The sequence below is a fragment of the Taeniopygia guttata genome, chromosome 23 (assembly GCF_048771995.1).
Source record: "Taeniopygia guttata chromosome 23, bTaeGut7.mat, whole genome shotgun sequence".
Classification (NCBI taxonomy): domain Eukaryota; kingdom Metazoa; phylum Chordata; class Aves; order Passeriformes; family Estrildidae; genus Taeniopygia; species Taeniopygia guttata.
In genome coordinates, this window is record NC_133048.1 from 1175079 (window position 1) to 1199609 (window position 24531).

Consider the following 24531-nt stretch of genomic DNA (forward strand, 5'->3'; position numbering starts at 1 on the left):
CTAGGCAGGGCACAGCCAAGGCTGGGACGGGGCTGGAGCGCCCGTTGTCCGGCTCCGGGGCGGTTCCGCCGCCGGGCCCAGCGCGGCGTCCCGGGGGAGCGGGACGGGCCCCGGTCCCGGCCCCGCTGAGCGCCATTGGCTCCGGGGCAGCGCTGACCGCCCGCGCCTCCGAACCATTTCCTGTTGCTGCGGCGTTAATGCTGAACAGACCTTGCTCTCCTTCCCTCGCTCCAGCCAAAGTGCCGCGGCTCTGCCGCCGCCGCCGTCCCACCGGTGAGTACCGGCCCCGGGCACCGCGTGGGGCTCTCACCGGGCACCGCGAGGGACCGCGGCCACGGCGGCTGTCCCGGCTCGGTCCCGCCCGGCTCGGTCCCGCCCGCCTCGGTCCCGCCCGGCTCGGTCCCGTCCCGGCTCGGCTGCTCTGGCTCTGGGGGACTGAGGGAGCGGGGCTCGGTGACACGGCTCGGGCTGCGGGGACGGATGCGGAGCAGGGGACACGGGGTAGTGCTCGGGGAGCAGCACCGAGCACTCGGGGCTCGGCTCTTGGGGACCCGCAAGGCTCCACAGCCAGCCCGGTGCTCACCGGCACCCCACCATCCCTGGAGTTCCAGGGTGGGCTGTGCCCCTCCAGCCCCACCGCAGCCCCTTCCCGGGACAGGGGCTGGCCGTGCTGGATAAGGGAGGGCACCCGCCCCTCGTAGGGACCCTGCTGGACTTGTTTTGGGGTGTCCCGCTAGAGGGGCTGCGGCCCCTCAGCTCCGGACCGTCCGGGATGGTTTTGCTGATGTGTCACATTTTCTGCATTTCTTTCCTCATTCCTGCCTCTCTGGAGCCGTTTCTGGGAATGAGCTCGACCCCTGCCAGAGCCAAATTTTCTCCCGCCATGCCCTGTCCGTTGTCCTGCCTCGCATCCTTCCCACTGCCCCGCTGCCCATCCTTCCTGCTGCCCTGCCTCTCATCCTGCCCCCTGTCCTGTCCTGTCCCGTCCTGGTGGCCTTTGCACTGTGCCTGGCCTTGTCCCTGCACTGCAGGGTCCCACGGCAAAGGGCCAAGGCTGGAGCTGGGCTGGAGCAGCGTGGGGCACAGGGACAGGGACTCTGCCCCAGGAGTGTGTGGAGCACACGTGTCTGCCCATGAGCACTGACAGCCCGGTGCTGTGACCCTGCTCTGCCCTGTGCCCCATCCCATGGCCGGGCATGGCACAGACAGCCTGGCCCGGTGCCACGGATCCGCCTGATGCCGTGGCCAGGAGGAGCCGTATCCGTCCTGGTCCCTCAGGAAGGACGGAGGGCGGTGGGAGTGGGACGGCTCCAGCTCAGCATCCGTGGGGTTCCAGCCCTGGATGGAGCAGCCCAGCCCAGGCACGAACCCCTGCTCGGCTGGAGCCCAGCAAGGAGCCCCTGGGCACATCCAGGCACGGCCCTGGAAGGGACAGGGCGCCTGGGGGATCCCAGCCCCTGCAGAGCGTGGCTCAGCCCGTGTCCCGCAGATGCCCAGCACGTGCCATCCCTGGAGCCGCTGAGATCTGCCAGGCACAGGATGGAGAGTCGCCGGAGGGACATGGAGCTGCTCAGCAACAGCATGGCCGCGTACGCCCACATCCGAGGTGAGCCAGGGCGCGTCTGGGAGGCCACCGCGGGTCCCTGGCCAGCACGGGCACGTCCCTCACGCCCTCCGTTCCCCCCACAGCCAACCCGGAGAGCTTCGGCCTGTACTTCGTGCTGGGCGTCTGCTTCGGGCTGGTGCTCACCCTGTGCCTGCTGGTGCTGCGCTTGTCCTGCCGGCCGTCCCCGCGGCCCCCGGCGCGCCCCGGCGACCTCAGCGAGGACGACGATGAGGACGACGAGGACGAGGACGAAGAAGACACCGTCGACCGCGCGGCGTCTGAGTCGCTGCTGCCGGTGACCGAGATCCCGCTGGAGAGCCACGGCCCCGGGGACGGGGCGCTGGCCGTGAACGTGTTCGCGTCGGCCGAGGAGCTGGAGCGGGCGCAGCGGCTGGAGGAGCGGGAACGCATCATCCGCGAGATCTGGCGCAACGGGCAGCCCGACATCCTGGGATCCGGCACCATCGGCACCCTGGGCCGCGTCCACTACTACTGAGCCCGGCAGCTGCCCTGGCACGGGGTCTGCTCCCCCACGGCCGACCCCACACCGTGCCAGCAGGGACCAGGGGGACAGGCTCGCTGTCCCTGAGCTGGCGGAGCTGCCCTGGACTGTCCCTGCACCACGGAGAGCCAGACCCCGGGTCACGGGCACCCCCGGGGTCATGGGCACGCCCGGGGCTGGACTCGCCCCGCCACGGTGGGACACGATGCACTTTGAGCCATTGGTACGACGGCTGGCACCAGCCGAGCAGCCCCGGGACACGCGGGGACAGGGACAAGGCCAGGGCAGCCCTCGCTGCCCGGGTCTGGCGCGGGTTTCACCCCACGGGGCAGGGCCGGGCTGTGCCTCCGTGGGCGCCGTGGGCTCCTGCCCCTCAAACATGGTGCTGTTGTACGAACCAGAGCCCAGCGTGGCGGCTCCGGCGTTTTGGGGGCTCTGGGCACAGGGAGGATCTCGGCCTCTCCCCGAGCCGATTCCTTCCCGGCCCCACTAAAATTAGCCGGGATTTTTCCGGCGCCGCCCGCCGTGACCCAGCGCCTTTGGCCGGGCCAGGGCGGATGTTCCCGCTGGACTCTGGGCCGGCCGCTGCTCCCCGGGGATGCCGCAGCTCCCGCCGGGCTGAGCCGCATCCTGCCCCGTCCCAGCCCAGCCCCGCTGCCCCCTCCCCGGCACTTTTATAAAAATAGCTCCTTCCCAGGCTGCTTCCCCCCCGCCGCCAGCCCCAGCAGGATCCAGATGTTTTCCAGATGTTCTCCAGTGGCTGGGGGCCAGGATGTGCTGGGGCTGGGACTGGAGCTGGCCTGGGAAACTGTGCGGGGGTGGAGGAGGAGGGGAGGAGGTGAAGGAGGAGGAGGAGGCCCTACCCCAACCCTGCCACGGGCCCTGGAGGTGCCCCTTGATCCATGGTGGGACCCTTTGTGCCTGGCAGGACTAGCCCAGGCCGTCAGGGGCATGGCAGCCAACAGCCCCCACACAGCACTCTGTACCCAAAATAGTTTATTTTAAACAATATCTATAGGTCCAGGGGCTGTTATGCTTCAAGGAGCAGTGCCTGGGTGTGGGGTGGGCATTTGTATCCAACGGGTGCAGAACCAGGCTGGGGGGGCACACAGAGCCATGTGCCACCCACCTGCCCCATGCCATGGGTGGGCACCGCAGCCCCCCCATGCTAACAGGGCAGCCCCTTCCTCACTCGCTCGATCTCCACCTGTGGGGAGAGGCTGTGATTGTTGGGGGGCACAGGGGACCCCAGGACGAGGCAACCCCTGGCAGGGACTCACCTGCAGCGCCTGGCGCTGAGCCTGCTCCTGGCACAGCTCCTGCCGCAGGTCCTGCAGGTCCCGCCTGCAACACCCAGGGTGGCTCAGCCGGGCCAGGGCAAGCAGCAAACAGCAGGAGCCACTGGGGACTCCCCGACACCCCCATCCCCACTCACAGGTGCTGGACTCGCATCAGGTCCACAAGGATGTGCAGGGTCCGGACCTCAGCCTTCAGGTCCTCCAGGGCCAGTGACCTCCCCTCCAACACCTCCAGCCCCTCTGTGCTCCACGGCGGGACAGGAGCCTGCCCCGTGCTGGGGACAGGGGCACAGAGGGCAGCACGGGGCAGCCCCTGGGGCTGCTCCCCACCATGGGGACCCCCCGTGCTCCCCAGGACCATGCTGGGCGGCCGCTGGCCGGGTACTCGTGGCCGTGTGGCCGTGGGGTGGCTCAGCCTGGCTGTGGTAACTGGCACCGTGTTGAAGCCATTGGCATCTGCCAAAGAAAGAACAGGAATCAGCCCCTGGTGCTGGGCAGGGCCCGGCCACCCCTGCAAGCCCCTGCACGGCCCCTGCAGCCTACCTGGGTCGCCTGCTCTGCCCCACTCCACGGCAGCCGAGGTGCTGGGCTGGGGGTCACCGGGCCTGGGGACAGCAGAGGTGAGAAGTGGCACAGCCAGGGAAGTGCCAGCCCCACGCCAGGGCCAGCCATGAGCACAGCCACATTTCTTACTTGGTGGGCAGCACGGGGGCTGGTTTGGTCTTGGCAGGAACGGGGGGAGCAGGAGCCATCCTCTTGGTGAGCGGGAGCTTGGTGGGCTCCATCCTCGCTGGCGCTGGGAGCTCTGGGGAGAGGAGGCAGAGGCAGGGCTGAGGACAGGAGCGGCACTGACAGGAGCGGGGCAGGAAGCGCTTCCTGCTCGTGACATGCCCGGCCCAGGCACATCCCTGTCCTCCCCTCTCTGCAGCCCAGGACTCACCGGGGACTCGCTGTCCTCTCCTCCTTGTCCTTCTGTCTGGGTGCACCTGCCGGGGAGCGAAGCTGCTGAGGGGGGAACTTGTTACAGCCTCTCCCAGCCCCGCTGTGGTCGGCGCTTCCTCTGCGTGAGGCGGAGCAGGCAGCACCAAAGCTGCCGTGGGTGCTGCGGCACGGGCAGGGTGTCCTCCCGCCACCATCCCGCCACAGCAGCATCCCTGAACCACACCAGGACAGGCCCAGCGGCGGGGTGGCACACATCAGGCCACGGCAAGTGCCCATGGACCACCCTGTTGTCACAGCAGGCCCCCCTGTCACCACGGTTGGCCATGCAGCCCCTGTGGTGGGCCACCATGTCCCTGTGGTGGGCCAGCAGCCCTGATGCTGCCTGGTCCCTGCTGCTGCCACCAGCACAGCCCTTGTCAGGAGGCCTTGCAGACACCAAAAATGGTGCTGGTGTTTCCCACCCAAAGATACGGCTGAAGCACCAAGGGCTGCGGGCACGAGGACACCCCTATCCAGCCCCAGCGCTCCTCGGCTCTGGTGGCACAGGGGGATGTGCCAGAGGTGCCCAGCACCCTGCCAGGGATGTGCCCAGAGGTGCCCAGAGGTGCCCAGAGGTGCCCAGCACCCTGCCAGCCCCTCACCAGCAGCTCTCCGGGCATGGCACAGCCCTGGAGCGCTGCTGTGGGGACAATCCCCGTGCGTGGCACCCTCGGAGCCACCGCTGCTCCCTCCTACCTGCCGCTGTGGGGCTGTCCCGAGGCCGGGCGGTGCCAGGCCAGGCCAGGCCGTGCCGTGCCGTGCCGTGCCAGGCTGCCCCGGCCCCACACCGCGCACGTCATGCCGGAGGAAATCGGCTCCACAGCGGGAAGGAAGTTGAAGCAGAGCGCACCTCAGCGCTGGTCCACGCCACATCCCTGTGCCCCAGCGGGGACTCCTGCTCCCCAAACCCTCCTGGTGCCCTTCCCGGGGCTGCCCGGCCATGCTGGCAGGACACCGAGGCTGGCTGGACACCAGGGCCAGACTCACGGGACTCCTTATGGGACGATTTTGGCTGTGGGAGAGGCTTTGGATGAGGAAGGGCCTGGAGGGCACCGGCGCTGGCACAGCAGAGCCCCTCAGAGCCGTGTCTGCCCTGGCCAGCCCCAGTTTGGAGCTTGGGGCTGGCACTGGGGCTCGTCCCTGCCTGGCAGAGCCCGGGGGGACGGCTCACACTCACCCGCGGCTGCAGGGGAAGCAAAACCCAACCACAGAGGGGCTGAAAGCCACAGAGCCACACCGCAGCTGTCCCTCCGCAGGGCCTGAAGGGTCAGTGGCACACCAGGGATGTCACACCAGGGATCCTCCTGGTCCTGGCCCCTGCCTGCTCCAGGAGACAGCGCGGATATTCCTTTTGGCCAAACGCATCTGAGCCGGCACTACCGACTGGGGGCAGGGAGAGGGGCTGGAACCAGCCACGGGGCAGAGCAGGACGGCAGAACAGAGGTTCCAGTGCAGGCCGAGGAGCTGGGCACGCTGGGCACCCATTTCCTCAGGCTGGCTCTAGGCTGAGTGTGAAGGGAAGCACCAGCCCTTAACTCAGCACGGTCCCAACAGCTCTTGGCCAGCACCATTACCCACAGCAGCCAGGAAAGCTGAACTCCTGCAAAGGCTGCACAGCCAGCAGCCTCCCAGCGCCCTTGGGATGGCAGCGAGGAGAAGCAGCTGCTGCTGGGCACCAGCCAGGGCAGCACACGGGGCTGCGGCTGCCCAGCACCGGGACCAGCCCCGAGAACGCCTGGGAGGAGCTCGGGTGTGGGAAGGATGGAGCTGGTCCTGTGCACAGTGACACAATCCCTGCTGGCAGCAGGCAGAGCCTGTGGCTGTGTCACCACTGTCCCCAGGTATTACTGCCAAAACAGCAGCTGAATGATCTATTAATGCATAAAACCCACCAGGAGTTGCCCCCCTGTTGCTTCAGGCACTCGGTCCTTTCAGGCTCCCCCCCCCGGCAACTCAGGACACAAACCAAGCAGAGTTACACCTACGACTTATTTTATTGTATTTTATTTGCATAAACAAACTTCAGGGCTTTGCTAAACAGGAACTGTTCAAGTCAAAACAAACCAAACTCTAGCTGGTGTGTGGGGTACAGCACAGCAATCTTGGGGAGAGGGACAGGGGAGCAAGGGCACGGCTGTGCCTCCCCGCCCAGGCTCACGACCTGGCTGGGAACCCTCCACAAACTGCTCCAGAATATCTTTAAAGTAGAAGATAAAAAGAAATTCATCATAAGGGCCATCCTCAACCAGCTCAGGAGGAATCTGCCTTTTGGTTTTATAAAAAGATTAATAAAAAATATTGAAAAATTCTCATTTCCATTTATATTTTTCCCCAAGAAGAATTCGGAAGTTCCTTAGAAAACTGTGTCACCTTGGAAAGGGCACTCAGGTCACAACCAGCTGCAGGGAGGAGACACAAATGCTACAAGCAGTTTGGGGTCCAGCACACACCAGGCCTAATAGTGAACACAAACAGTGGCCAAAAGTAGGGTGTATTTTTTTTTCTCTTTTAAACCATGCTAATTTTATTAACTTCCAACATAAAAGGAAAATAGTAATTTTTAAAAGGCCCTAAACTCAACTGTTACATTAAAAAAAGATAAAAAAAAAAAGTTATAGCAGTTTGGTCCCAACAAATGAACATTTAGATGTTTGCTCACATGCTTCATTATTTTCTTATTTATAAGAACCAAAAATAGTTTCCAAAATTATCTCTGAATTGATGCTCCTACGTATGTAAAGGCCTAAAATAAGCAGAATTTAGAAAATTGAATACACAATAGGGGAGGAAAATTTGAGCGGGCGAGTGAACCCCGACTATCACTGGGTCGAATTATAAAAGAGAAACAAAATGTCAGGACAGGTGAGGTCAGGAGGGCACAAACTAAAACCACATCGTCCTCAAAGCCTGTTACCAAAAATAACCGACCATCCATAAGGTCACAGAGAAGGGAAAATCTGGGGTCTCACCCAGCGCTTGACCGTATCCAGTCCAGAAGGGAAGTCTTTGGGAAGAGAAACTCCAGGAGTGGATCCGAGCGTAAATGATGGATCAGTCCCAGTCCGTGCTTGGGGAGGCTGAACTCTGGAAATGCAGTTAAATAACGTCGGGATGGTTTCCGAGCTGCTCTCCAGGGCTCTGCTCAGCACGTGGGGATCACCCTGCCACCCCAGCACCAGCCTGACCCCTCCCTCCTGCCAGGGCTCCCGGCACCGCGCCGACCCCGCGGCTACTCGGCCGTCGTCTGCAGGGCGTCCTTTTCCTCCCGGTTCTCCGTTCCGCTCTCGTCGTCTTCGATCTCTCCCTCTTCCCCACTGAACTTGTCATGAGCCCACTTGGGGCTGGTGCTGGACTTGCGGAACATGAAGCGGCCTCTCCCCCGGGGGAAGGCGCCGCGGCCGCGGCCCCTGTTCACCCACTTGTCCGTGCCCTCGCCCTCGCGGTCGTCGTGCTGCACGGGAAGCCAAGGACAGCAGTGAGACAGGCTGGCACCGCCCTGCACCGCGCCTCTGCCACCGCCCTTGGGGATCCCTTCGTGGGAACCACGCTACGGGGAGCGGGAGCCAGCTCTCCTTAGGCACGAGGCAGCAGCCTGCCGTGAGGCCTCACTTGGTGTGTCAGTGACAGCTTTCGCCTCTAAAGCACCTGAGACCGGACACACCCGAGCACACGGGTGTCTCAGCACCCAGCTACGTACCAAGTAGTATTTCTTGCTCTTGGGTGTGTACTCGGGGTCCCACTCCTCCTCTCTGCTGCGCTTCTGGAAGTCGTTGTTGCCACCGCTGTTGCTGTTGTTGTTGCCTGAAAAGTTGCCTCTGCCCCATCCTCTCCCTCGAGCTCTGAACTGCTGCAAGAGCAACACAGAGGAGAAAAATAGAGCAGTTGCAGAGGCAGTCAGCTTCCAGGTCTCCCAAAATATCCAGCATCCCTTCTCTGACCATCCAAAACACCTCTAAAACCTATCACTAAAGCAAGAGGACAGTTTTAGCATGGCTACACCACCTCCTGCACTCGTGTTTTTGGAGTTTTAGTTCATCTGATCACAGAGCACATCACAGTTCCTGCAAAGCTGATGAAGATCACCTAGAGGCATTTCCAGGGCAACCCCAAGCAGGTGAGACCCCTCTGTACATGGACTGCACACATGAGCGTGGCCAAAGCCCAGTGAAGCACAGCGTGTGCCCACCGGGCTGCTCAGCATCGCTAACGCACAGAACCTTCCAGGCTTTGTTCTGCTCCTCCCATCTGGAGTTTGCTGCCCACAGCACGTCCCAGCAGTTTGGTTTATACCCCAGACCTGGAGTGATCCCACTGGGGCTCATCACTCTGGGGGCTTCTCCTCCAGGGCAGCTTTAACTGAGAGCAACACACAACAGCCCACTCTGGGAATCAACCCTCAAGGCACAGGTGGAGAACACTTGGGGCAGGGGTGGAGAACACTTACAAAGGTTCCTCTCGCTCTTCCTCTCTCATTTGGACCAGAGAATTCCTTAGTCCCAAGCCGGGACTTGTCAAAGCCTGTGGAGCTCTCCTCCCTCTCCTCAGTCTCCTCGGGATACTCCTCTGCTTTGACGGAATGAGAGGACCACGAGGACGATGAGCTGGACCTGGACCTCTCACGCACCCGTCGGTGCTTCCTGTTTCAGTGGTGGCAGCAGAGGGGAGTGGGACACAACAGCATTAGGCACTCAGCTGTGACCATCAGATACAAAACCACTTCTTTATCACCCTCTTATCAATGCCACGCTCTCCTACTACAGGAGGAAAAGCCATAGTTAAGAGCTCAGGCTTTAACACAGGGCCCAAGATCTCTCCAGAAGGAACTTGTTGCTCCTTCCTAAGGTGTTTACACCATCTGCTCTCAGCTTAGCATGCATCCATGGAGTTTTAGTCAAATGGAAAATTAAGCTAATAGAAAAGGATTAAATTAACATCAAAGCCAAGTCATTTTAGCATGGCTGTTTCTCTCTTGACACAACAGGAACAAGAAGGAAAAGTGACTCACCCATCCCGACACATGGAGCTTTCCCATCTACCTTTTACAATTATTTAGTGTTTCTGAGAGATACAATGATAGCGAGACGACACGCAGAGGGGTAGCTCAGCCTCTGGAGGAGTTATGCCACAGGTGCACAACTGTGTGCACAAGTGCTGTACACGGGGTCGTCTCCAACCTGAGCAGCAGAGACACGAGAGGCACAAGGAAATGGCTACTGGGTTTCCTACATACTTTTTCTTTGAGCCTTTGTGACTTTTCTCCGTTTTCTCAGTTGATCTTTCCCTTGAGTGACTTGAATCTCTCGAGTCCACCGACTCCCTGGATTTATCCCGTTTAAGATCTCTTTCCTTATGTTTTTTACGGCGTTCAATATCAAGGCGCAGATCAACAGGGTCGTCCTTATATTTCCCTTCAGCCTACAAACGCAGGGGAGAGGGAGGGCAGAGTTGAACACAAGGTCTGCAGTGCCCCAGCTCAGCACTTTACTTTGCTTTACTGACTGCACAGACTTCTGGAGAACTGGAGTTTAACTGAGCACTAATGAATATTCCACTTTAAGATGTCAAATAATGCACTATTAAATAAGTCTGCCTTTGTCAGAATTCAATTTTCCTATACTTAAAATCACTGGTTTTTAAACTTCTAATCTCCTCTTTAAACAGCATTAAAATAAAGTCTGGTAGAGGGGAGGGAGACATGGAAGCTGACATTTATTGTACACCACAGCCAGCAAGGATGTGAACAACTGATTATGGACCACAAGGACAGTGTGGCAGAGTTCTCTGACAGCCCATGGGTGCACCTGAGGTCCTGCTGACAGTCTCACCTGGGCAGGGGCCAGAGGAATTTTAATCCCGAGGTCTAGAAGTGACACTCTGGGAGAAGCAAAAGCTCTTTGCTGCTTGGAGCTACCCAAAATTAGTGATCCAAGGGGCAGGAGGAGGCCAGTGAAAGGCAGCATCCAAGGGGTCTGGGAGAAGGCCAACATCCCATGGATAGGGAGGTGTTACTACGTGTGTCAGGAAGATTTACTTGCTACAGATGGCACCTACAGCTCCTTCCCCTGGGCTGGAGGGCACCGTGTGACAGGTGCCACAAAGCCCCACAGACACACTGTGTGTGTCTCCCACCGCCCTGCCGAGTCTGCTAAAGCAAGCTGGTGTCTCACAGAGCAAAAACTCACCAGCTGCATGAAAAATTAAAACTAAATTTACATTGCTAATTACAAACAAACATACAAGACACCTGGTAACGCTTGCTTTGAGCTGTATTTAAATTGCTACTTCAAGAAGGGATTAGGAGTTACTTTGGGAAAGGAGCAGATATTTTCTCTGCACCTCCTTTGAGCACCTGGGTGAGATTCTGCTGCCTGCCCTAAGTGACAGTGGCTGTGGTTTGACTAACAGGTAATTGGGCAGCAGGAAGCCTTACACCATGTTGGTACCAACACCCAGCCTCAGCCGTTGCTACTGCATTTACAACACACTCATCTTGGGAACTGTACAACTTGATATGCAACATACATCAAATTAATCGCCTTCAATTAAATACAAAAGGATTAGTAATTCTCTAGCTGTTAAATTTTTACTTACATGAGTTTCTAACCACTTTTTTGTTTAAATAAATATGTCAAATAACGCAGGAGTGAAAGCAGGCATTTTGTTTTGGTATTTTGCTCTTCTACTTTCCCCAGGCAAAGAGCTTTAATTTCTACTCTGAGAATAAAACTGCTCCCAACACGATGGATGACAGATAAGTGACAAAATCAGCAGCAGCTCCCTTATGTGGCACAGCAAACACCTATTTGGGTTTGGGAGGGCACGTCTGTTTCACGGAAGGCTGGCGAGCTGTTTGGAAACCACGTTTATAACACACTCTGCCAAGCTGATGCTCAGAGTTCAGGCCCATCAAATCCATCTCACCATCGTCCATGTCAAGCCACAAGTGTGTTTGGAAAAAATCGAAAACAAATATGAAACAAGTAAGGTTTCAGCAGGACTGGTTAAAATCTCTTCAATGTAAATATGTATGAAGGTGAATAAACAAAGGTTAAAATCTCAAACATTTTACGTTAAGCCTTTTTTATGATTGTTTACAGTGAGTGCAATGGCTTAACATTCATCTACTTAGCAAAGCTAAAACACTCAATCCCAAATGCTCTGGATCTAAGACAAGTGCTGAATGTTAAAGTAACAGCAATCAACAGAAATGGCACAGTCAGTTGTTAGAACAAAATTTATCAACTGCTTAATAGTGTATCTGCTTTAGCTCAGCATTTAGTTTTACTTTCCTCTTTTTGACATGCATGTCTTTGAAAACATGGTTGGCAAAATTGCACGTAACAATGGAGTTAATCATACTTACAAGCAGAAAAATATCACAAAAAGTTCTCTTCTCTCATCATGGGCACTTGTTCCAAAAATCCTCTCTTTTTTCTCAAGCTCACCTCAATTGACTTTGGGGTCATTTACCATAGTCTAACCACTTCACAAAGGTTGTTGATACATTTTTAATAAAAATTAACCCTTTGTAGTTCATTTTTAGAATTATGCCCATCCTTAAAAGAAAAACACAAACTTAAGTAGAGAGTAATTTAAACAAAAACATCACTGTTAAGTTCATGCCCAATGCACTCATTTTGTTGAATTAAACTAATCAGAGTAACAGTTCACCTTGAAGCCAGGATCTCTGGAGCTTTTCGATTCCTCTTGAGAGAATCCATGTTTTCTAAAAGTACTGGGAGATATATCTATCCTCCTAAAGCAAAAAAAACCAAAAAACAAAAAACAAAACATAGATATAACCTTGCTTATAAGAAGAACCTGAAGATTTTAGATCAAATGTCCTTTAAAGCAGATCAGTATTTCCAAAAGTATTTAAAATTCCCCATATTTTAACTTTTTGTGGTTTTTTGGCTGAAGCTAGTCATATACTTGAATTATTCTGGAATTATTCCAGAGTTTAAGAAATGCAATGTGGAATACTTCTGCAATGTTAAGACAGTGTCTAATGGCACCAACCTGTGGATTTCAGGGCTCTTTTTGTTTTTAGCTGCGTCTTGTTCCATTCCTTTCTTTAGATATTTGGTAAAGCGTTCGTTCAGTGTCATAGCTGAAGACCCAAAGTGATGCTCTGTCAGGGGTTTGAACAAGTAATACCAAAATATTACTGCCAGTTCTGTAAAAAGACAAAGCCCACCCATCCCACAGCCTGTTAAAACCCAGGTGCAGGTCAGTGAAATACTGTGGGATGAGCTCTAATGCTGCTGACAAACTGCAGTTTCAATTTTTGGTGTTTCAGTGAAATGAACACCATTTCTTCAAGTAAGTCACAAATTCATCAGAACACAAAATTCGAAGTCTCGGACTCTGAATATTTCCCAGGTTAAAACAAGAACACCTTCTGCCCTGTGCAGGAGAGTATTTATAAATAAATAAAAGATGTAAATAAAGATGACTGCGATCATGCTGCTGCTCTCATCTCTGGAATATCTGCTGGAAAACAACTCCAGGCATTTTGAGTGCACAAACCCCACTTGTCAGGGCAAAAGAGGAGCGAACCTCCCCTGAGGACACATGGACTCCTGACCCACCTCTTACATGATGGACTATAGTCACTATGTGCTGAGCAAACAGTTCAGAAGGGCTTCGCTGTGACTGAGCCGACTGGATGTGATGGAAAATGGAGCGGAATTCCTGCTCTTTCTTGTTGCTGTGCACGAGATCCCGGCAGAGCTTGCGCTCCTGAGCCAATATGCCACTGGGACTGGAAAAAGAAAAGCCCATGAAACAGAGGAATGGGGTGAAAGGGAGCAACTTAAAGCGTTTAATTCTGCAGGAGCTGGGAGCTCATTGACGGTTTATGTTGTTATTAGGGAGGCACCCATGAATACTCAAAGGCATGAGCAAGGAGCTCCTTTAAACATCCCTAAACACACTGCTCCAGGTTACTGTGATAATTCCAATGCTGCATGGAGAAAAAGAGTAGTAAAACACATAGCAAAGAGTCAAATGGATTTAAGCAGCACAGTAGCTCCCCTCTATAAGTCAGCTTCCCTCAGCCAGAAGCCACTGACTCCATCTGGGGCTCTTCCCAGATCCAGCTACACCCTAAACTAATCTTACATAGCAAAGGTTAGTAAAAAGTTAATCTCTGGCTCCCAAAACCACAAATTGTGATGCAATATTGCTTAGCCTTCCTCACACTTGGCAAGCACCTGGGGATCTCAGGAAGAGAAACAGGAAAAAACAGCACTACTGAGACTGCTCAAAAGCTGGCAGATCCTCACCGTGCAAGATCCTCATCGAAGGAATCCATTCGAATATTGACCTGGGCCTCACGAGTAATGGAAAAGGAGGATTTGCCAGGAGTTAGCCCCTCTACTTTGGTGCCTGGCTTCTCCTTCACCTCAGAAGCCTTCCTTGGTGGAGGGGAAGAGCTTTTTTCCTGGCTTGACTTGTAAGTGGTCACTCTAAAATTCTTTTCAGGTACAAAACCCCTGTGACCAGGCTCAGCTCTCTTGGATCCTGGTCTCTCTTCTTTTTTGGATCTTTCAGAATAGCTTTCCTCCTCCATTTCATCAGGCTTCCTTTGCTTCTCCTTTCCAGGTGGCAGGAACACCACACCTTCCCATTTTCCTGACCTATCCTCTTCTTGACTTTTACTTGAAGTTGCTACGACTTTAGACATAAATTTGGGCTCCTCATCAAATTCCGAATCTTTCCGGCCCTTTGCCTTGTCTTTCTTGTCCTGCTCATCTGTTTCATCTTTCCCATAATGACCTTCCTTGTGGAACTCTGGGACCTTGAGCTTGTCAAAGTCATCCCTGAACTTGTAGCGCTTGGGTGACTGGCTGCCACGGTATCCCTTCTCCGAGTCAGCTTTCGATCCATACGAGTCAGATTTTGCCTTTCCATCTGTTGATCCCAACTCAGAGAAATTCCCTTTTTCTTTGCTTTTTTCTTTCTCAGTATTTGTTACTTTCTGGTCTTTGTCTTTCCCGTTCTCAGTCTTCTGCTCTTCCAGATACCTGATCATAAACAGACATTACAGGAGATTTCTTATTAGAGCTCAACAAGGTCAATTCTTCAGTTCAAAGAGTCAAACTTCAGAGAACACCAAGCTATGCATGTACTGAAAACTGCCTCTAGGCCCTAGAATAATTAAAATGTCAAGCAGATAACTCAGCCTGAATTCAGACTTTTGTTCTCACTAAATTCAGCAAATGTACAAGGAGATGGATATGCAGAACTGATGGAATGAGGCTCAAGGACAAATCAAACCCACCTGACCCACAGATGCATTGGAAGGAAAAGAGGAACATCTTACCCACTCCGTTTATTTACTTACAAACCTGGTTCAGGAGAACAACACATCAAACCTTTCAAATTGGACTGTTCTGCTTTAAACAACACACTGGAAATAAAAGCCTCAAAAGCTACTTCAAATTTGGGATGCAAGTTTCATAGGTAAGCTAAATATTTCATGACAGACTGCAAACACAAATAAAAGCAAACAGGTTAACAGAGGAGAATATGCTGCTGGGAGAGATAAAATACTTCTGTTGAGAACAATTCAGCTAGTTTATAGCATCTGAACAATTTTAAAGCATTCACAAATCAATACCCTGGCTCTGTGGGACAGTAGGAAAGCCCACAGACACCAGCTCCATCCTTTGGATGGAGCCCAAAGAGCCACAGGTTTTCTCCCTTTTTAAGTTTTACACATCCTTAATATAGAATCAGATCAAACCATCTTTAAAAACAATAAAGACTTGAAAGCACTTGTGAATGGTGCCGTATCTTTTAAAACAAAGTGTTACCTTTGGGCACAATCTGCAGTGGACTAATCAAGAGAATGATGGAAGCAGATGCCCTCTGCATGGAAGGCTGTCTTCATTTTAAAGATGTATTTGGTGCTTTAGTTTCTCATCCTACCCAAACACACAGGCACAAGCACTGCAGCTGCACCTGCCTCGGGCTGCTTGCAGGATATGAGGTAGGATTTAATTAATTTCTTCTAATTTACAGTACCTAACAATTCCAGAAGGCAACACTAAAAATGTCTATAACCAACACATATGTAACTGGGAAATGTCAGCTTCCAGCTGCCAAGAAACCTCCTTGGGCAATCTGCAAGTGTTCATGGGCTATGAACATTTTTGCATGGAATATATATAATCTTTAGAACTATCCAAGCTGGAAAACCAATTCCAACTTCCTACAACTCTGGGCTGCTGTGGTTTTTTTTCCATAACTCAGAAAGGACCAGGCCCAGAACTGGCAGTATGCTGGCACAGTTTCCTAGCTGGAGCCTGCTCATGGGGAGCATCCCAATGTACAGCTGGCTCCTCAAAAGTAACCCAAAAACCAACCCAGAACCACAAACACATCACTTGCCTCTTGGAGAAGGCTCCTCCCCCGGGAGCTGTGCCCTCCTCCTTCGGAGTGGCACCATACATCGAACTGACGGGAGTGGGGCTTTTGCACACCGGGCTCTTTCTGGTGGGGCTCATTCCTGCCGAGCCGTGCTCAAAGGGGCTCTGGTGGGAGCCCCCCTGGAAGGAGGTGGAGCCGCTCGGGGTGGCAGAGCCCATCGGGGACGGGCTGGAGCGCGGCGGGCTCGGCTTCTGCACGGGGCTGGGCCGGGGCGAGCGCCGCCGCACCACGACCGACTGCAGCGGGCTCTTGAGCGCAGGGCTGCGCTCCCGGGGGCTCAGCTCCGACACCGAGCCTCGGGACGTGGAGCCCGTGCCGTAGCTGCTCACATCTTGCCACGGTTTTGATCCCTCGGATGCCTTGGCATCTTGAGCCCCGGCTGCTGAAAACTGCTGCTCCTTAGACTCGTCTCCTTGGTTATCCCCCGCAGCCTGGGATGCCCGGGCATCCTTGGAGGATGATTTCTTTTCCTTTCCAGATTTACGCTTGGAAGAATCAACCCGACTATGATTGGAGGACGAGCGGGAAGAGGAAGACCTCCTTGAGCGGTCGGAAGATGACTTATCAGAATTCCTGGAATGGCTTCTGGACCGTGGGGAAGGAGACCTTCTCTTGGGCGAGCGGGAGCGCGACCTCCCCCTGCGAGGGCTGTAGGCCTGGCGGTAGTTTTGCCAGTTGGACCTGTAATTCCCATATCCTCCTCGGTTGTACTGGCCCCAGGGATAAAACCCTCGGTTTCGGCCACGGAAGTAATACGGTCTCCGGTACCCTCTGTTATGGCCTCTGAAATCACGGTTCTGATAGACTCGGGGATGGTTCCTTTCTCTGTTGTGAGATGGAGAATAGGATCTTGAACGAGACCTAGAACTGATTAAAATTTTAAAAAAAAATTACACAAATATTTCATGTTATAGTTTCTTTTCATAATTCCTTTTTAGAGTTTGTTCTTCTGCCACAACTTTTTATTTGAAGACATATTTTTAAAAGACTATGAAAAACTAATTTCTCAGCTTTAAAAAAAATATCCTTTGGTTTACCCTTATCTGATTGAGGGTATCCTTTGGTTTACCCTTATCTTACTGAGGTATTACACTTTGCCGTGAACAAATTGCAGTGGAAATTACTTGTAGCTGTGATATTGTCAAATGTTTGATTTCAGGATCATTGCAGAGACTACAATAAGCACACATTGCTCTCTATTTTGCTGGGTTGAAAATGGCTGCTATCCAGCTTCAGAAAAAGTGACAGATCTCAAGCATCCAGCCCTTAACAGATCAAGGTCATGGTTATACCTCACCCACAAAGAAGTATTTTTAATGCAAATCACGCTACTGTTATTGCAACAGACCCCAAATCTCCATCTCTTGTCCCAGCTTCAGATGCACTTTAAAATTCTGATAATCCAGATGAAACCTCACTTCTTTCTCATAAATGGCTACACCCAACAGCAGCAGGGCAGCAGTGGGCAAAGGGCACGCTGCCTATGGGTTTAAGCTCCCAAAGGTGCATCTCGTGGCACCATCCCGCAACACCATCCCACAGCTCCATCCCATGGGCACCATCCCACGGCTCCATCCCATGGGCAGCATCCCAACAGCACCAATCCCATTCCACGGCTCCATCCCGTGGCACCATCCCATGGGCACCATCCCACAGCTCCATCCCATGGGCACCATCCCACAGCTCCATCCCATGGGCACCATCCCACGGCTCCATCCCGTGGGCACCATCCCCATTCCACGGCTCCATCCCATGGGCACCATCCCCATTCCACGGCTCCATCCCATGGGCACCATCCCACGGCTCCATCCCACGGCTCCATCCCATGGGCACCATCCCATGGGCACCACCCCAACGGCACCATCCCCATTCCACGGCTCCATCCCACAGCTCCATCCCATGGGCACCATCCCACGGCTCCATCCCATGGGCACCATCCCAACGGCACCAATCCCATTCCACGGCTCCATCCCACAGCTCCATCCCGTGGGCACCATCCCACAGCTCCATCCCCATCCCACGGCTCCATCCCATGGAGTTCCCGGGCTGGGACACCCCCGCCAGGCGCCGCCAGGTGCCGCTGTGGACGCCCCTGTCCGCATCCACAAAACCGGAATCCAGGAACGCACAAATCCTGGAAAAACTCAGATTCCAGTGACTAACTGTCCCAACAGCCTCTCCCATTAAATCGCTGCAGTTGTGTAACTGTTTAAAGGTCCTGCTGTAGCTCAGATGCCAGGGCTACAGGAAGGACTGGCCAAACTAGGAAACTGAAATAGAAAAGGGATTTTTCCGAATGGAATTTTAGTAAATAACATTCATTGGAACAGTTTCCACAGCCCTTTCTTGCATTCTGAGCTCTGGCTCTGACACACACGTTGGTTGTACTCCAATGGACATGAACTTCCTCACACAGATCTCAGTGCTGCTCCTCACCTCTCACACCCCAGACCCCCAGAACCAAGGGGGATCAACCTGCTGCTGGAATTCCTACACGGTTAGCACACATGTGCAATCAGAGATGAACTTTAGTTCTATTTTAATTTCTTCCTCCTACACAGGTCACAGTTTAGCAGGAAACATTTATTCATACTCTAGTCATTGCTAACAAATAGCTTAATGACCATTTTAACAGATTTTTCAATCCTTCAAACAATGGAAAAACTTATCTGAGACACTTCTTCATTCAAACAACAGCGACCATATGGAAAATCAGAGGAGGAGGCAAGGACCAGTTATAACAAGCTCTAGTCCAAGGCAAGAGGAACACAGATGTTCAATTTTCAGACAACTGCTGCATCTGTGATCAATTATCAACACGGACCTGTCGTACGACACTTCCAAAATCTGTTCTAGTGCTTCAGAGAGGCTGCAGCAGGAAGATTTCACTCCAAAAGTTGCAGACTATTTACCAGAAATCTTTTTAGAAAAATACAGTAAAAGTTATGCAGTAAAAGAAACAGCAAAAGTGGTAATTCCCCCAACTCTGCCAGCCCCCTGAACTGTAGGCATTTACAAGAAGTGAGAAATAAAGTCATAACGAAAGCGGAAGATATTGGGCAGAGTCCAACACAGCAGTGTAACTCAGAAGAAACAGCACACCTACCAAAAGAAGAATAAAAGAATTTCTGGTGCATCCTGAAGTACACAGCAATGGCCTTTTATGCTGAGAGCCCACCACACCTACCTTGGAGCACATCCCAAGGCCAGGCAGGAGGGCTGGGCTGGGCTGAGCCCCTCCATTCAGACTCCTTTTTTTTAAAAAAAGGAATTATTTATAAAGCAGAAGTAGCTTCAGCAGCAGCACAGAGGAAACAATTATGTCTGCACAGGGTGCCTTTTTCTCAACTACCAAAGCTCCTTCACAGCTAGGAGATATTCCCAAATGAGCACGGATCTTCCAGCATTCCAGCTTCCTTCTGCAAAGGGCTCGGTTGGACTCAAGTCTCTGCCTCTAATTTAGTTTTGTCATGTCCCTCTTTCTCCAACTGTACATTCATTAGTTTCTGTACTTTTAAAATCTCTAGCTGGTAACACTTGCATGTGTTCACAGCCCCGTGGTTTTCAGAATACGTGTTATCCATATGAGTGAAAAGGCAGAACACCATTACACCCCACCCAACTGGAATGGCTTTGCCAGATGTAGAATGCTTAGCCAAGAGAAAAGGTAAAAAATGACATCCAGGGAAGACACAAGCCTGTAACTGGCCTGCTCAGAAACAATTCAGGGAGACAGGAACAACTATTACACACATTAATTGTTTCTTAAAATTAACTGCAGCAAAATAATCTTTTACCCACTTTATCCCTCCAGAAGGATCTTCCCTGTTATCTGGCTCCTGCATGCAAAGGGGAGGAGCAAGGGAATATCAAGAATTGTCCCCACCTTTCACAGTAGAGTTTAAAATTTATATTAAAATTTGCTTGAATTCACTTGTCAAGAGGGAAAAAAACACATGACATCTACACAGATGGGATGAGTCTGGGATCCATTAAATTAAAGCCTCCTTAAAAAAGCCAAAGTCTCAAAAGAAAGATCTTGACTGTGCTGACAAACATCTTACTCTGCTTATTTATTTATTTATTTATTAACAATTTATTCTCCTAAGTGACTGGAAACACCCAAACAGCGCAGGTTGGCGGGAAGCAGCCTGACACACAGGACGTTATCGGTCCTGGGATCTAATCCAAGTTTTCCCTGGAAAGGAGCTAAGTGACAAACCACCTGCAAGGGAGGAAGTGAGTGCCCTGTTGCAGCCTTTGGCTGCACACACTCACCTCAGCCTGCGTTTCCTGGAGCGTGAGATGGAGCGGGAACGGGAGCGGGATTTGGAGAAGGAGCGGGAGCGGGACCGCGAGCCAGACCTCGAGCGGGAGGAACGGGACCCAGACTTGGATTTGTTCGTTTTAGACATCTCTGCAAGCACCTCTCAGTGCACCTGAGGGAAACAGGGAAACAGAATTATTTGAGAAATGAAGCATGTGGTTGATAGGAGAGGACAGGCAGCACCTGGCAGGCTGACAGACTCCAGGGACGTGGAGCTTGATAAGGCTGGAAATAGGAATGTTTGAAGTGCCTGCTAGGAACAGATGAATGGGGCTGGGCTCAGAATAGAAGGTTTATTTCAGTCTAAAGAGGAAAACTGCAAAAAGAATAAAAGGCTCTAAACACAGAATAATCCCAATAAAAGAGTGTGACAGTTGACAACACCAAGTTAATGCAAACCTGGGAAGAGGCAGGGCCACAGTGCTGGCTGAGGCAAGGACACCTCTAGAGGCAAACTAGCCTGTGGAAGTGAAAAATCCATGTAATTGCAGCCACATCCCTGTCTGTGCAGCCAGCTGCCACTGCTTTAAAGGACAGGGAAGAAATAAAAAGGTTTACCATTAAAAAACCCACCCCGTAAACTTTTATCTAAACTTTCAGAGGCAATCAGAAACGAGCTGATACTCCAAGGCACAGGAATGTGACCCTATTTGCACAGCTCTGCTCAGGCTCAATCCTGTCCCCTCTGCTTGTGCAGCTCCTGCAGTTGCTGTGATCAGTCACCAGTGTGGATCACCCAGCCAGGAGCTCTGTTGCAGCCAAAATAAATCAGATGTCCTTCCAAATATTAAGAGACAGAAAAGATTACACTGTAGCACTAAATGATTCAAAATAGCTGTAATTATTAATTACCTGGGCTATCTTCAGGCATATATCCAGGTAAAGGTTAGAAAGTCCCTTAGAAGATGATTCAGGGAATAGTCTGACCACACAAATCTTTCAGTTACACCTTCCCTGATCTGTTCTCCATTACCAATGAGCAAAATTTGCATTAATTGCATAGTCAATAAGTTATGAACAAACTTTCCACCTAAAATGACTAATGAAAAAGAGCCAGAAGTAAAAAGGAACTATGTTAGCACAAAATTTATCTTTTTTTTTTTTTTTTTACCCACTGTTTAAAAATAGAAACATTCAGATACATAAACACAATTGATCAAATGTGGCTGCTGCTGTTATACCCATTTTAAGGAAATTCCAGAGGACTGACTTGCAATGCCTTCACTTCCAGTGGCTCTCCAAAATTACATATATGGTTACTCAAGGCTTCAACTTCTGCCAAGGCATTCCAGCAAAAACACAATGCCCAGCACAGGAGCAGCTGCTGGGAGAATGGATGGTGGTCCATCACCAGAGCTGGGACTTTCTAGACATGGGAAGTTAGTTGGCTTTTATTTTAAAAACTCATGTTACATGCTCCTGTTCTTCACTTTAACTACACTAAAGATGTTAGATCAATTCAACTGAAGTATTTGAATATATTCCACATCAGAAAGCATGCAGAAAAAATAATAAATTTTATGTTCCTGTTCTAAGGAAACAACAGATGTTTTATTCCCTGTTGCCCCAGGGATGAAAACCAAACAATATTGCCACTAAGAACCAAAGTTTATTCTTACACTTGGTCATTTTTCAGGGAAAGAATGTGTGGAAGGATAATTTTTAAGTATTTCTAAGTGGAAGGATAATTTTTAAGTATTTAGTTCACTGAATATGGCTGTTGAACCACTTCCTGCAACACTTCCTACTCTGTTGCCCACAACAATCCAATGCTGAGAACTGGAAACCAAAACATGGAAGAGGAGAAGAAAGAAATGTTAACAGGAACTACTGCAAGATGTAGCACCAACTCTCAGGAAATCCCAAGAAGACCCCAAAATAGATTTTTAAATTACCACTTTGATCTGCTTAATAGCTTTGCCTTTTACTTTGATCTGCAACACTTCCCAGCCAAACCACCCTGGTGCATGCAACGTGTGCCAAACACTCACGTCTCGTATTCTTTATCTCTGCCAACATTTTCAAGTTGATTCATTCCTAACATATGAAGCAACTCCTACTAGGATAGAAACAGAGTTGCTATGCTCCATCAGCACTTAAAAGGTTAAACAAACTGCACACTGGAGTCACGTCATCTCCCCTGAGTTAACTGCAGTTGTAAACTCACTGTGATACACATTTAGTTTTAAAAATGACTGACTCAGGAACAGGCTGCTGACCTGCCATTCCCATTTTTCCCCTGCCATTCCCATTTTTCCCCTGCCCACAGAGCTGTGCCCAGGGCACACAGCTCCTGGAGATGTTGAGTCTGGCCCTGAGCAGGGATTGCAAGCAAAAGCATTTGCTATTTGCTACACCAGAAGCAACAGTTCTATGGGGACTCATCCTTAATCTGCCCTGCCAGAGTCCCACTTCCCTCCTACAGCTACAGAACCCCCCACACCAGCTCCTCCTGCACCTGGGAAGGGACAAGGCCGATGCTGCTGCCTGATCCACATCTCCTGTCCCAGCAGGCAAGCGTGACTACACTCATCTGGAGGGCATGTCCTGCTGGAAGCACTGCCAGGGATTTTCAACTTTCGTTTTTTTTTTGGTTTGTTTATTCTGCAGGCCCAGTTCTAAGCTGTCCAGCAGATCTTCCCAAGGAGTGCAGTCTCCCATCCAAAAACATCCTGGTTTTGGATGTGATCTGTGTGCTGAATTTAGAAGCTCTGGTAAGGCACCATCCCCAGGGAAACAAGACACCTGACAGCTTGTTCATCTGTCATAAAACCACTCTGTATAGAGCAAACTTTGCTTTCTCCATTCCCTAACAGCTGGATTGCCCCCTCAGGGCAATCCAGCAGACCACTGATGGAAACAATAGAGGAGCAAATGCTCCCACTAAAGCACCACGATGGACTTTGCCCAGAAGGCAAACTATTGTCAGGAAACAGTGGTAGGAAAGTTAATGTTTTACCTCCTGACAAAACCCAAAAGAGAAGCACAACTCTGCTCCACTCCACAGCAATGAAAAAAGGTCACCACACCACTGAGAGTCTCTCACAGCTGTGCCCTTCCAGGAGCTTCCACAGCTTGGGAATTTAAATGTTCACAATAGTTAAGGAAAACTTTTAAGGCCCGTGACTGAAATCACTGCAATGTTCAAGCAAAGAACAAAGCTGGAGGAGGGCACATGGCACAATAAGGAATTTAACACTTAGATCAGTGTGACATTTATAATCTGGCCAGTTATGGTATATGGGGGAAGCAGGGTTCTTCCCCCAAAAATCACCAGGGCGTAAATCCAAAGATTAGTCAATATAGCATTAAAAAAACAAAAATAGATATTACTTCCAGGACATCCAGGATTTTTTCACTAAATTATTATACTTTACCCTATTCTGCAGTTATTTGGGAAGATCAGTCCAAACATTCCAAGACACAAGGCTCATTTTTTTCGTCTAAACCTGCTCTCTATTTTTTGCACAACAATGAAGCAGAATTTTACCATCAGTCTAACTTGTAGCATGCTAAGAAGAGAAAAGATATAAGAAGGTCTATTACAAATCCCAAGACAGGCAGTTTTACCTCTTGTGAATATTTTATTTGTTGTGCCTACCTGCTTGAGCAGGCTCACACCTTGCACCCTTCTGTCAGATTTCACCGTCTCAGCTTTGTCAATTATGAAATCAGGAAGAAAACCTGAAATGAGAAGAAAATACACTTTTGTACATGCATTGCTGTACTGCCACCAGAGGCGAACTGGCTGCCCTAAGCTCCTGCTGCAGCCAGAAGTGTTTCAGGGAACACACACACCACAGCTGACGAGGCATTTTTTTCATGGACTTTTATGGAAAAATGTAGGTTTCAAAATGATCGTTCGTGCTTTCGAAATTTTAAGTCTTCCTTCCTTGCTCCACCTCCCCTGCCCCATCCCACCTGCTGTGACACACATCTGTCAGTGCACCTGTACAGCCGTGCTGGAGTCATTTCTCTCAGCCCATTTGAATGGTCTTACTGGGCTCAGGACTAAGGATTTTCCCATATTGTTAAAGGAATCCACAAGCCAACAGAAACAATTCTTTTCCTGACAATTCATCCATCAGCATATCGCCGTCATCCAAGGGAGCCACCAGTCCACTGGGAGCTTTTCTGACAGGTCTACAGTTACATTTCAGAATCCTTCCATGCACTGCTGGAGGGGTGGAGGTTTTAGAAGAGAAAACAACAGTAAACACAACCTCAGAAATTACTCCATGTTATTAAACTCTGAGTTAACAGCAAGAATGCCCTTACTCTGTGTTCAGCCATAAAATAGACTTGTTTAAAGCTATTAATTTCTTGTCCTCATTTCACTGAAAAAGCAGTTTTCAAGTAGCCTTGAAACCTTTCTCTGAAC

At 51.4% G+C, this 24531-nt stretch overlaps 3 protein-coding genes across 7 annotated transcripts in view; 1 reads left to right on the forward strand and 2 right to left on the reverse strand.

The window, feature by feature from the left end:
* The first annotated feature begins 71 nt into the window (after positions 1–71).
* On the forward strand, positions 72–6998 carry EVA1B (eva-1 homolog B). Its single transcript, XM_030290535.4, has 3 exons — positions 72–273; positions 1490–1606; positions 1690–6998. Exons 1-3 carry the CDS (start codon positions 198–200, stop codon positions 2100–2102), a joined length of 606 nt encoding a protein of 201 aa, XP_030146395.4. The 5' UTR covers positions 72–197; the 3' UTR covers positions 2103–6998.
* Positions 3088–5329, reverse strand: LOC115498277 (uncharacterized). 4 transcript variants are annotated; one of them, XM_072918052.1, is made up of 5 exons: positions 5084–5329; positions 4347–4392; positions 4100–4211; positions 3544–4011; positions 3088–3452 (listed from the first exon to the last, which is right to left on the reverse strand). In XM_072918052.1, exons 1-5 carry the CDS (start codon positions 5327–5329, stop codon positions 3146–3148), a joined length of 1179 nt encoding a protein of 392 aa, XP_072774153.1. In that variant the 3' UTR covers positions 3088–3145. The 4 variants fall into 4 exon arrangements, with proteins under 4 accessions (XP_072774153.1, XP_072774151.1, XP_072774154.1 ...); XM_072918050.1 differs by having other exon boundaries at positions 3544–3862; positions 3950–4011; positions 4100–4392; XM_072918053.1 differs by having other exon boundaries at positions 3088–3315; positions 3389–3452; positions 4100–4392.
* Positions 6363–24531, reverse strand: part of THRAP3 (thyroid hormone receptor associated protein 3) — a 25054-nt gene continuing 6885 nt past the window's right edge. Inside the window, exons 3-13 of one of the 2 annotated variants that reach the window (XM_030290531.4) lie at positions 23752–23834; positions 20102–20262; positions 15785–16690; positions 13675–14415; positions 12979–13151; positions 12407–12518; positions 12059–12143; positions 9618–9802; positions 8832–9024; positions 8085–8231; positions 6363–7838 (exon numbers count right to left, since the gene is read on the reverse strand). In XM_030290531.4, coding sequence (XP_030146391.1) covers positions 7617–7838; positions 8085–8231; positions 8832–9024; positions 9618–9802; positions 12059–12143; positions 12407–12518; positions 12979–13151; positions 13675–14415; positions 15785–16690; positions 20102–20238 — 2901 coding nt within the window. In that variant the 5' untranslated portion in view covers positions 20239–20262; positions 23752–23834 and the 3' untranslated portion in view covers positions 6363–7616. Of the gene's footprint in view, positions 7839–8084; positions 8235–8831; positions 9025–9617; positions 9803–12058; positions 12144–12406; positions 12519–12978; positions 13152–13674; positions 14416–15784; positions 16691–20101; positions 20263–23751; positions 23835–24531 lie in introns of both variants that reach the window. The other variant, XM_030290529.4, reaches the window with a different exon arrangement.

Coding starts and splice junctions, on each gene's coding strand:
- EVA1B (XM_030290535.4), top strand. CDS start 198: ATGCTGAACAGACCTTGCTCTCCTTCCCTCGCTCCAGCCAAAGTGCCG. Junction 274..1,489: donor CCGCCGCCGCCGTCCCACCG/GTGAGTACCGGC, acceptor CGTGTCCCGCAG/ATGCCCAGCACGTGCCATCC. Junction 1,607..1,689: donor CGCGTACGCCCACATCCGAG/GTGAGCCAGGGC, acceptor TTCCCCCCACAG/CCAACCCGGAGAGCTTCGGC.
- LOC115498277 (XM_072918049.1), bottom strand. CDS start 5,187: ATGACGTGCGCGGTGTGGGGCCGGGGCAGCCTGGCACGGCACGGCACG. Junction 4,393..5,083: donor GGACAGCCCCACAGCGGCAG/GTAGGAGGGAGC, acceptor GCTCCCCGGCAG/GTGCACCCAGACAGAAGGAC. Junction 3,453..3,543: donor CTGATGCGAGTCCAGCACCT/GTGAGTGGGGAT, acceptor TGGGTGTTGCAG/GCGGGACCTGCAGGACCTGC.